The sequence below is a fragment of the Solenopsis invicta genome, chromosome 4 (assembly GCF_016802725.1).
Source record: "Solenopsis invicta isolate M01_SB chromosome 4, UNIL_Sinv_3.0, whole genome shotgun sequence".
NCBI classification, from domain to species: Eukaryota; Metazoa; Arthropoda; class Insecta; order Hymenoptera; family Formicidae; genus Solenopsis; species Solenopsis invicta.
Window position 1 is genome coordinate 18,067,874 of NC_052667.1, and position 13,225 is coordinate 18,081,098.

At 28.7% G+C, this 13,225-nt stretch overlaps 1 protein-coding gene across 10 annotated transcripts in view; it reads left to right on the forward strand.

Annotated features, from left to right (window-relative positions):
- LOC105204129 (solute carrier family 26 member 6) overlaps window positions 1–13,225 on the forward strand; it is a 97,552-nt gene that overhangs the window by 83,639 nt on the left and 688 nt on the right. For 8 of the 10 annotated variants that reach the window (XM_026140349.2, XM_026140351.2, XM_026140350.2 and 5 more), the window contains 2 exons: window positions 114–314; window positions 2,756–3,004. In XM_026140349.2, coding sequence (XP_025996134.1) covers window positions 114–314; window positions 2,756–3,004 — 450 coding nt within the window. Of the gene's footprint in view, window positions 1–113; window positions 315–2,755; window positions 3,005–6,972; window positions 7,388–13,225 lie in introns of those variants that run through there. The other 2 variants (XM_039448571.1, XM_039448569.1) reach the window with 2 other exon arrangements.

The following is a 13,225-nucleotide window of genomic DNA, read 5'->3' on the forward strand; positions in this document are numbered from 1 at the left end:
AAAGCAAGAAGGAACGTTCTAGTGCAGTCTAGTGCAGGAATAGAAAACAAGCCTATTAATTATCGTATTGATTTCCGATTAATAATATTTGATAAATTATTTTAATTATATAGGGCCTTAGTAACATAATGGGTTCCTTCTTTTCGTGTATGCCAATATCGGCTTCCTTGAGTAGATCTCTTATTCAGCAAACCGTCGGGGGACGCACGCAGATAGCGAGCATCGTATCCTGCTTGTTGTTGCTTATTATACTTTTATGGATTGGGCCATTTTTTGAGCTTCTACCGAGATGTGTCTTGGCTTCCATAATAGTTGTATGTCTAGAATTATTACAATATTATTATAAAATCTTGTATATCCTGAAAATTGTTCTTATAATATGTCAGTACTTTTACGAATTTTTTATATTTCAAGTTTCTAAAAAAGAATTTACATTTTTCAGACTTTTTTTTAAATTTTTATCATAAATTATAATGTTAAATCCAGGGTTGAGTAGTTACTAGTGAAAAAGTTAATAAAGTTAAAAAATTAACTTGTAATTTAACTTACAATCAGTTAATTTTTAATGATTAAATTTTTAAGTTTAACTAATTATTTTTTAAATAAACTCTCTTTAATTTATGAATTTTCTTAAGTTAAACATTTGTTTACGTAAAAAAATTATAAAAAAATACATTTCCACATAAAAACAATATTTCTTTGTGATTTTATATAAACTTGATTTACAAATATTAAATTTGTTGATCCATATTGTAATTGTTTTGAGTAATATAATTTTATGAATAAACTTATGAATTTTTAACTTTATATAAATAAAAAACTTTTTAAATTAACTTTTAATTTAATTTTAGTTAATTTAATCTTAACGTAATTTTAACTAGTTCGTTTTTTATTTATGTAACGTTTAACAAAATTAAATTAATTTTATAAATCATTAATTTTAACTTAATTTAGTTAAAAAAAATATTAACTTAATATATAAAACTCAATCTTGGTTAAATCTGAGAATATATCAGAATTCATATATCAAGTTTAAAAAAAAAGACTTCATATATATATTTTTATATTTTTCAGATTTTATAAGATTTATTCAGAAATTATAGAAAATATGATATTCTTAACCCTTTGCGTCACTTTTTTTCTAGTGAATATAATTTTGTAAAATTTATTATCCGGAGGTTTTTAAGGTCGCTGAGTATGATTCCGGTATGGAAAATACAAAACTCAAAATGGATTCACTTGAAATTTGCTGTTTAGGGATTTTCGAGGTTACTGATTACGAATCCGATTACGAATCCGATGTCAAAAATTTTAAATTTAAAATATTGGATCCAATATGACGGACGGAATTTTCAAAATTAATTGAATTTGTTTGAAAATGGCTACGGGGGGATTTTTGGTGTTGCAAATTACAAAACTGGAGTCAAAGATATGAAATTTAAAATGGAGGAGCTAGCTTGGTGAATATGTCTAAAAAAACTGTTTGTAAATGTATTTTTTTCTAACATATTGCTGAAATGTAATCCTTACAATTTTCTTCAGACAATATATATAAATTTGTATTCAAAATTATAAAATTGAATAATTCAATAATTGAATATTCAAAATTATAAAATTGAATATTCAATAATTGAATTAAATTTATTTTGAAAATTTTGTCCGTCATATTGGATCCGCCATTTTGAATTTTGTACTTTTGACATTGGATTCGTAATCAGCAACCTTGAAAACCCCTACAATATACCAAATTTTAAGCGAATACCAGTAAATTTTGAAAATTTTTTTGTCATATATCCGACACTTTGAATTTTAGATTTTTGACATCGGATCCGTAATCAGCGACCTCGAAAACCCCCAGATAGTGATTTTGAGGTATAGGTTAGGTTAAGTTATAAAGCAACATTTTATACAAATAAATTTAATCTGTAAAAACGGCAATTTTTCGGTATATATTTATTAACAAATTATTTATTTAAAATCTCATTCTAAAACTTATTTTATTAGTTAAGAGGGGAAAACCTTTAGCAATCCAATACTAAACATAAAAAAATACATGAAACAATTGATTTATTGATAAAATAATCTTGAATGAGGGCTACACTACGACACAAGGGGTTAAAATTCTTACAGTATATCAGGTTTTATATATGAAGATTTTTGGAAAAGATGTAACTATTTCATATTTTTTATAATTGCTCTGAAAGAAATTCTTTTTTAAAGTAGAATTCTTTTTTAATTATATTGAGATCAAAGCAATGCATGGCACCTTCGACAAATATATCTTCAAATCTCTATTTTTCGTAATTAAAAATTCATGGATAAAATAAACATAAAGCATTATTATATTTTTTAATGATGGTATAATGATAGTGACGGTTTGAAGGTAAGCTTCCGTTGGGCTCCAAAATAAAAATAAATTAAGTGTTTTGACAATACATTACAGTATATGAAATATACTAGTGCGGATATCTGTGTCTAATAGTTCATATTGATCTAAATATCCTTATTTGAATATTTTAGATTTTATGTTAGTCTGCAAAAATCTGAAAAATATTGAGGATTTTCACATTATTTTCTTAATATTTCTGAAAAATTTTTCAATTCGTAAAGGAAAATGATCTAAAGAATTTTTTAAAAAAAGTTATAAAATTTATATGTTGATATTTTGACAAATGTTATGAAAAATTCTGAGAAAAATTTTCAGCAGGATAATTATTATAAAAAAGCGTATAATTTCTAAAGATTTCTTATATAGGTAGCTTTAAAAGGAATGTTTCAACAAGCTAATCAGCTCGTTAAATTTTGGAAACTGAGCAAAATTGACGCTGTAATTTGGATCGTAACGTTTCTCGTTGTGACACTGATAAACATTGACATCGGATTGCTGGTAGGATTGCTCGTGTCACTAGTCACGATTCTACTACAAATTATTCAGCCTTACACATGTTTGCTGGGTCACATACCGCATACAGATCTGTACTTGGATACGGGTAGATACAAAGCGGTAAGATTTACCAAATAAGTCAGAAAATCATGAGTAGGGTGTTTACAAAAAAAAACCAAATTTATTTCAAGCTGGCATATAAAATTTGCATTGTCTTTTAAATCCAGATAGCAAGTTTTCCGCATGTTGCTATCAATTAGAAAAAAGATGCTTACTAACAAGGGACCTTTCGAAGTGTCACACCCCGATTTTAATCAAACTTTACACACATTTAGGTAACATAATTAGGTAACATAATGATTTTAGAAACTATCAGTTGCGGCCCATATTTGGTTTCAAGGGGTGAAATCATCCCTTATGTGTATAGCGGTTTTCAGCTTTTTTTGTTATATTTCGGAAACTATTTGAGATATCAAAAAATGTTTTATACAAAAGATTTACAATAAAATTACCTCTACTACTACCTATTCATTCACGTTAATAACATATTTAAAAAATTTTTTTTAAATAATTGTTTAAAGAAGTATTCTAAAAAAATATTATTGATGTGAATAAATAATTTTATCGTGAAACTTTTGTATAAAACATTTTTTTATATTTTAAATGGTTTTCGAGATATAAAGGGAAAAGCTAAAAATCGCTTTATACAATGAGGATTGATTTCACTCCTTAAAACAATATATTGGCAGCAACTAATATTTTCTAAAATCATTTAATTATGTTACCTAAATGTATGTAAAGTTTCATTATAATCGGGTTGTGACACTTTGTTTTTTGACAATAAAACTTTTAAAACTTTTTAAAAAAGTATTAATTATTAATAAAATAATAAACTGCTATCATTTCCACACCACCTTTTATGAGGTAGATTAGCATGGTGAGCTTTTTTTATAGTAGTTTCCCCCGTAGATCTAATCCACTCTCTATTCCATTCTCTATTTTTTAATGCACGAATTTCAAATGCTATCCTTACTCTCTTGAAAGATATATTATTATTACATAAAAATTCACCCAACTTTTACATGGCAAAATACCTTTTATGTTTTAATGCTACAAAATAATAAAACTTTTTATTTTAAAACTGCATGAATTTTAATATTTCCATGATATCAAGATGAATTACCGTACCATATTTTCTGTAATGTATAAGCACATTTTTTTATTATAAACAGTAATGAATGTATTTATTATATTGATTATTTTATAACTAATTGTAAATTTTGCTATTAATACTAACGTGATGATTATATGACAAAATGTTCGCAATTATAATATTCTTCTAAAAATGCTGCATACAAAAATATTCCTTGTACCAGGAACATCATATTATAGCAGGTGCACCACATATGGAGCAGAGTGGTATTTCTTAAATATCCTTTCCAGAGAAACAAAAGTCTACTGGATGTTTATGGATTTAGCATATGAATAAACTTTGTGAGAACATTCAATGATCGCGTTATGTTATTAAATTATGATATTAATTTACATTTGAGAAATAATGTTATCAAATTGCAATCTTTAACGCATATACAACTATCTTTTCCGCGATTTCATAATCTTTTTAAATATGCCTGTTTTAAAAGTGGATACATCGAGGCCGCCACATTTCAAAAATTTAGTTTTTTATTTCTCTGGAAAAGATGTTCAAGAACTATCACTCTGCTCCATATGTAATGCTCCTGCTATAATACGATGTTCCTGGTGCAAGAAATATTTTTGTATGTAGCATTTTTTTGAAGAATATCATAATTGCGAACATTTTGTCATATAATTATCACGTTAGTATTAATAACAACATTTACAATTAGTTATAAATTAATCAATATACATTTATTACTGTTTATAATAAAAAATTGTGCTTATGCATTACAGGAAATATATGGTATGGTAATTCATCTTGATATCATGGAAATATCGAAATTTGTGCAGATTTAAAATAAAAAGTTTTATTTTTTTGTCGCATTATAACATAAGATGTTTTGTCATATAAAAGTTGGATGAATTTTTATGTAATAATAATATATCTTTCAAGAAAGTGAAGACGACATTTAAAATTCGTGCATTAAAAAATAGAGAATGGAATAGAGAGTGGATTAGACCTACGGGAAAAACCATTATAAAAAAAGCGCACCATGCTAATCTACCTTATAAAAGGTGATGTAAAAATGATAGCAGTTTATTATTTTGTTTGTAACAAACCACCTTTCTGCCCCCTTCCCTTCCCCTCCCCGGACCGTCTATCGTTCCGTGCTATCTGGCTGATTACCCGCCGAACAGCAAAGAATCGGCGCTTAGCGCCAATAAATATTTTCAAATTACGCGTGATGCGCGAGAACGTATCCGCGCGTCGAAAAATTCTTCGCACGCACGCGCCGTAAACGCGACCGAAATGGCGGCCGCTGCCGATCTTGAGTGGCGGGGCCATCTCCGTCGAGATACCGACCGCTCCTAAACCATCCCCTTTTTTCGAGATACGGGTATATAAGCGACGCCGCTTCTTTGAAAATTGCCTTCTTTCCGTCCGAATCTTTCTGTCCGTAAAAAAATGTCTCCCGTGCTAGCTTAGAAGTCAAGCGAACTTGGCTTCCGTCAAAAGATCTTGACAGTTAACGTTCCAACTCCTAGACCGCCAATTCACGGGTTTAAACTAACTCCGACCAACAGATCTTGGTCATCGGAAGATCCACCATTCGTTCTCCTTCCGCCGGGCAACTACTCACGACCAGGGGTGCGGAGTTCCGCGCCTCTACCAAGTGCTCTTGGCGTAAGTTGTTGCCACCGTCGTACATCATTGCGATATTAATCGCTTCGCGTCGCAAATCGGGAAGTACAGTTGTAATGCGCGCGATACGTCACCGCCAGTCGCCGTGGCCGCACCCTCGGCAAGGCCGAGCGAATAATAGATCGCACGACTTGTGAACAAGGATTTTGAGTTTGTCTCGGAATCACCTGTTCGTGTACATAGTCGCGATTTTTCCGTCGCGTCCGTACCCGCGTATTCTTTTATCCGTTCCGTCCGTCCGCGCGTCACTCAATTATAGATTACCTGTTCGTTCGTCCGCGTGTAGATTTATAAACATATTCGTAACGTCCATCCGCGCGTTTGTGGCTTCACCACGCATTGTATATATCTTTTCGACTTTGTTTTTCTTTTCGAATAAAACCGTTGTTATATTTAATATCTATATAAACACATCTAGTTCTCTTAGCGACCTCCTCCGCGTCCTCGTTCTCCGGCCGACTACCGCGCGTGCGCAGAAAGGTCGTTACATGTTAATAATTAATACTTTTTTAAAAAGTTCTAAAAGGTCTTCTTTTATTGCCAAAACACAAAGTGTCATAATCTGATTTTAATGAAACTTTGCATACATTTAGGTAACATAATTAGATGATTTTAGACAATATTAGTTGCTGTCAATACACGGTTTTAAGGGGTCAAATCAGTTCTTATGTGTAAAGCAATTTTTAGCTTTTCTCTCTATATCTGGAAAACTATTTGAAATATAAAAAAAAATATTTTATACAAAAGTTTCACGATAAAATTATCTCTATTTATTCACGTCACTAATATCTTTTTCGAATAATTCTTTAAACAATTATTTAAAAAAATATTTTTAATGATTATTTTTAAAAAATGTTATTAACGTAAATGAATAGAGGTAAATTTATTGTAAATGTTTTGTATAAAACATTTTTTGATATCTCGAATAGTTTCCGAGATATAATGAAAAAAACTGAAAACCGCTATACACATAAGGGATGATTTCACCCCTTGAAATTGAATATGGGCCGCAACTGATAGTTCTAAAATCATCTAATTATGTTACCTAAATGTGTGTAAAGTTTCATTAAAATCGGAGTGACACTTCGAGAGGTTTGAGGAAAGCGGCTTCCAATTCTGATATTGCCAGCAACGCATACCGCGTATACGACTTTATAATAAGTTACTGGAAATTTTATATTAATAAGTTCTGTACGCTATTGCTCTTCAGTTGCCTGGCAAACAGTTTCCTTCCTGTTGCTTTTAGGTTGCCGTGTACGAAGGGATTACCATCTTCATTATAGCAACGTGATTGCAACTAAAGGAAAATTTGTAATAGTAAATATTTCTCTTTATGTGCCAGGAATGCATTGCTATCTGGGTAGTTTCTTAACCGTAGAATCATATGGTGATAGTATCCGTATACTATCAAAGTATAGAAAATTAATAAAAACCTTGAAGATCTGCCATTTATAATACCCCATCTTTTTTTTCCAAATACACTCAGATAATAAAGTACATCTAAGCAGAATTGTGCAAATCTGTGTTGCTTATTTGCTGGCAATGTGCCTTAGGGTAACTACGGTATTTACGATATTTGCGAAGATTTATACTGCAGAAATCAGAAAAATAGGAGTCCTGGCGAAAAAAAATTCTGGAAAAAATAAAAATATTTCGAAAAGTTAAAAAAAAATAATGCCAGAATCTATGAAATTTTATACTTGTAGAATTTTATATATAAAATTATATTTAATTAATTAATATATAAAAAATATATTTTTTTTTGAGAAACGCGACAGCATTAAAAATATTTATAAATATTACGAATCGTTATCATAAGAACGATGTTTTTTGGAAATAAATTTTTCCAATTAGAATGGTACAACGGTGATATATATTTTTATATAATATGTATAATTTTTCCATATAATATGTATAAAAAAAAGAAAAAATTTTATTCATCGGTCGAATCTACGCGAGAAATCCTATGGAACCGTAGTTCAGCACTTTAATCGTTGACAGAGCCTACGTAGTTTTTGGTTTATTGCAATAATAATATATACCAATACGCATATGGAGGTTATCCCAGGGAAAAATGAGGTCGGATTGACGTCATTTTGACGGTCGAAATGAGATCAAATTTGACGTCAACATTGATGTTAAAATCTTCAAATTTCGATGCCATTTCGATGTCAATATCAAAGTGTATAAAACATTTAATAAATTATATTAACATCCTTTTGGTACTATAACTCAACAAGAAATGACCTATATCAAATCAATATCGAAATGACGACGTCAAATTGATGTCAATTTGACGTCGAAATAATTTCGATGTTAAATTGATGTCAATTTGACATCGATTCCATTATTATTTCACAGGAATCGTTTAATGAACTGGAAAGATGGAAAAATCCAGAAGTTAAAATATTTAATTAAAAATACATTTTATTAAAAAATATAATATGCTGAAAATGTGCAATTAAAACCGATTAAAAAAAAAGTAATCCGAATTGATCGGGATTTCTGCACCGAAAATACGTATTAAGATCGATTGAAAATAAGATCGGAACCCAGATAGATTTATTAAATAAGAATAAATAAATTAATTAATTAAGAATTTATTAATTAAGAATACATTAATGTAAACGTAATAAATGTTTAGTTTACAAAAAAAATATTTCTTATATCTTGTTTGTTAAAAAAGATTAAAAAAAGATTAAATTTGAATTAAACATTTAATTCATGTACAAGATAAAATAACAATACAAATTGTTATTTACATGTAAAAATATAAAATTTTATATAGAACAGTGTTCCACACACACACGTCACGAATGAAAAGAATGAGAGTGAGTATTCGTCTCGAAGTTACAATAAACAGCTTCTAAAAGTCTCACTGAAGTATGAGTTGGGGAGTTGGCCGCGGTGGCGCCTAAATATAACGCCTGTGGTCGCATTCGACTTACGAGAAGATCCACAGCGGTGGCGCCAGCACTTGTTAAATCCATTTCAATCCGAAATTACAGGATTTTATAAATTATAATTAAATTGAATTTTAATGCGATGTGACACGCTGAGACGCTGACAATTCTTGTGTGCCATTTTTAAATAAAGAGATATTTTGATGAAAACACTATAAATCATGTTAATAAACTTGTAAAATTGTTCGAAAGCTATGCTTTTTTTGGCAGTTAATAAACAACTTTCAAGAAAAAAAAATAGTTTTCGAACAATTAGTTAAAATTAGTTACAAATTAGTTAAAATGATTTACAATATTATTTTATCAAAATAGCTTTTTACTTAAAAATAGCACGCAAGAATTTTTTGCGTCTCAGCGTATCTATTCTCGCTACTAATGTCAAGATTCCTAAACGTGTACGTTGAGAGTATTTAGGATTCTTAATGCAACTGATTAAAATTTTTAAAAATTTTTTTATTATGCATTATACTTAAACAATTTATAAAATTAGAAAAATAAAATCTTTCGAATTTTCTTGAATTTTTGGAAATTCTTAACAGCTTAGAGATATATTAAATTTAAAAAAAGAAATATGTATAAAAGTAATATATATGTGTATATATATATATATGTAATGTATAATATATATCTATAGATTTTGAAAGATAAATATAGATAGTGTAGATGTTAACGTATAGGTGTCAAATAGATTACATTATATTTTTATTTAAAACAATGCAAATAATACTTTTAAACATTAATTTTTAATTTAACTTAATTTAATTTCTTAATGCAATTTTTAATTTATTTTTTATTCAATTTTTAAATTTGATTAAACTTACAATTTTTTATCGCTATTATTATATAACTCTACGAGAAATGACTTATTGAATTAATATCGAAATGATGCGACATCAAATTGATGTCAATTTGATGTCAATTTTACATCGATTCTATTATCATTTTATTCTAGTTTCTGCAGCGCTCCTTTTTTCTTGCAACGTCTATGCACCCAATAACGGAATTCTAAACATCCAAATAATTTAAAGCATGTTGCCATGTAAATAAGTTTTTCTATACATACAATTAAATATAATAATAATTTAATTTTCTGTTTTATACATAATTAAATTTTAAATTTCAATTACCGGTAAAAAATTTTTATGTAAAAAATATATATAATTATATATAAAATATGTTCATATATGTTTTTTTATTGTTTGGTTATTTAGAATAATTTTAAAAATTAAATTTTAAAAAATTACATTCTTATTTAAAACAATACAAAGAATACTTTTAAAAATTAACTTTTAACTTAACTTAATTCAATTTCTTTTAATACAATTTTTAATTAATTTATTTTTTATTCAATTTTAAATGTTATTAAACTTACCATTTTTTATCGGTATTATTACTAAACCTAACAAAAATTGTAAATGCTGTTGATTGACATCGATGACTGACGTCAAATTGATGTCGATTTGATTGCTATGTCTCGACTTGGAAAACATTGACGTCGATGTCTCGACTTGGAAACATTATAGACGCCATCGATGTCAAATTGATGTCGTTCGACTTATCATTTCTCCCTGGGTATGTATTTATAATTACTCGTTCAGCTTCTAAGGCTTATTTGAAAGAAACAACTGTAAAAGTATTCACTTGATAAATTCCTTTAACATCGCTGTAATTTTATCAAAATCGATAAAGAGCAGAGAGTAACCTCTCATTGTCAGTATGGTTTCGTTAATATCAACAGTAAAAAACTAAAATCAAACAGTACTACCCAGATAGCACATTATCGTCTTTGTTGTCGTTTTGATACCAAAATGATACCGAAATTGTCATTTGATATCAATTTGACATAAAATTGATGTCAAGTGATAATTTTGGTGTCATTTTGGTGTCAAAACGACAACAAAGACGGCAATGTGCTATATGAGTAATATTATATCATAAAGATACATAACAAAATGGTTTTGTGTGAATTATTCTCACTCCTCTTACCAATATATTTTGTATTTCTGCGACGTAAATACCAAAATTACTACTTTTTCATTTTATTATACATATTTTAATGTTTCTTAATTATGCACTTGCCAAAGAAAGGTTCGTTAAGTTTTGAATATTATGTTTGAAAAAGTACTAAAAAAAAGAAATACTAATTGAATAACACATAATAATCTGTGGTCTCAAAATATGGATCTAACTGATTGAAAATACAGAATTCAAATAAAGTCAGTCTAGAATGGTGTATTGTCTTTTACGGTCACTGAGTTTTTTAATAAAAACTTGCTTGTTATATGAGAATGTATTTATACAGGATCTAAATTTTTCAAAGATGTCTCAAATCTTTCAACTGAAAAAATGAAATATTTCATAAAGGTTGCGAAATATGTTTATAACATTTCTAAGATATTTCTAATAGCAAAATATGTACAATTCTTATGCTTGCAGAAAAATTACTGAAAGTTACTAAAAAAAATATGAAATTTTTCTGAATTATTACTATTACTAAAAGGTTATTGAAATAGCTGTAATCTTTTTGAATTATTGCTGATCGTAAGTCTCTGAGTATAATATTTAAACGTTTCTAAATTTTATAATATTTAAATTTATAATATTATATTCAGAAAAATACCCATTGTTAAAAAGTTACAATAAAAATAATATACAAATTGCGACCTTATTCTAAATATTAATTAAAAAAGAAAACAAAATTCAAAACAAAGAAAACAAACTTTTACAATATTAAAATTAGATAATGAGATAAAGGAAGTGCGAATCAAACGCGGATGTTGGTGTGTCAATAATAAGTGCAAATATATTTACTGAGCAGTCAATACATTGAAAGCGCAAAAACGTAAATAAGATTCGGACGCGTTTTGACTTTATTTGAAGTCATAATCAACGGAGGTTAGTATTCAAATCATTGCCGATCTAGTTATGCACGATTTGGAGGGTGAGATGCTCGAGACAATTGATTTTCCCATCGCTTTTCATTACCATTACGTAAATGATATTGTAACAGCGGTACTACCGTCATACATTGACATGTTACTGAACAGATTTAATACGATTCATTCAAGACTTAAGTTCACTATTGAAGTTGGTGGCAATAAAATTAATTTTTTGGACACTACAATTCTAATTTACAACAAAAAGATTAAATTTGACTGGTTCCATAAGCCTACTTTTTCAGGGAGATATTTGAATTTTTTGTCTCAGCATCTTCTTTCACAAAAGAGAGGTGTTATGGATATGATCGATAGGAGCTTTTTTCTTATCACACCCTGACTTCCAACAGAGAAATCTAAAATCAACTGTGAATATTTGATTAAACAATGACTATCCACTAAAATTTATTTTCAAAACTATAAGATCAAAATTGAAAAGTTTGGTTTACAATCTTAATACTAAACACAAAGATTCCACCAATAATTCTAATTCTGAACAGATATAAAATTGGTTTACGATCCCTTTTATTGATTCTGTATCCAACAAATTCAGGGGCACTATTAAAGACATTGACTCTAGTTTAGCGTTTTACAGTATCAATAAACTCGGAAGTTTCATTAAAGTTCATAAAGACCTTCTCCAGAATACTTCCAAAAGAAACGTTGTTTATAAAATTTTGTGTAAAGATTGTGACGCCTCTTATGTGTGTCAGACAGGGAAACAATTAAACACGAGAGTTTCAGAACACCATCAACATAGACACAGGAATGCAACAACGAATTCTGTTATTACTGACTATAGGCTGTATTAGAATCATGAGTTCGATTGGAATAATATACGAATTCTTGATGTTGAGAGAAACATTTTTAAACGTTTTACTTCTAAGATGCTACACATTAAGTCTCAGAATAAGAGTTTGAATTTACAAACAGATACCGATGTTTTAAACCATGCCTACACTGTGATTTTAGACAAATTATAACTGTTATTTTGACCTCTCTTGTACGTCGGCAATGATTTCGCTCTCGATTGTGCTTGTACCGTTGACGATAAAACACTGATTATTACCGTACCACTTTATTAATATGACATCTATTACACTGTTTTGTGCTTCCTTATTGATTATTCAATTAATTTATTATTAATGCTACGTTTGACTTTTTAAGTTTTTAATTAACGGTGTTAATTTACGATTTGACGTCAACACTTTGTTAAAGAGCATTATGTGGCAGTGCTGGTGAGTTTGTGACATTTCTATTTTATTTTTTATGTTGTAACTTCTACTGTTCGTTATTGCTTACAACATATCTCATGTCCACCGGGCTTATCAACTTTGTTGGAACATTGATTGTTATGGACCATACAGCCTGCCATATTCTCGCTCTGTTTGTCGCATACAATCAGTGCTTGGTCAATTGAAGAAGTTTTTCACAATGTTTATTGTTACTACGTTATATTGTTATATTAGCATATTAATTTAAATACTAACCTCCGTTGATAATGACTTTAAATAAAGTCAAAACGCGTTTGAATCTTATTTACGTTTTTGCGCTATTGATGTATTGACTACTCAGTAAATATATTTGTACTTATTATTGA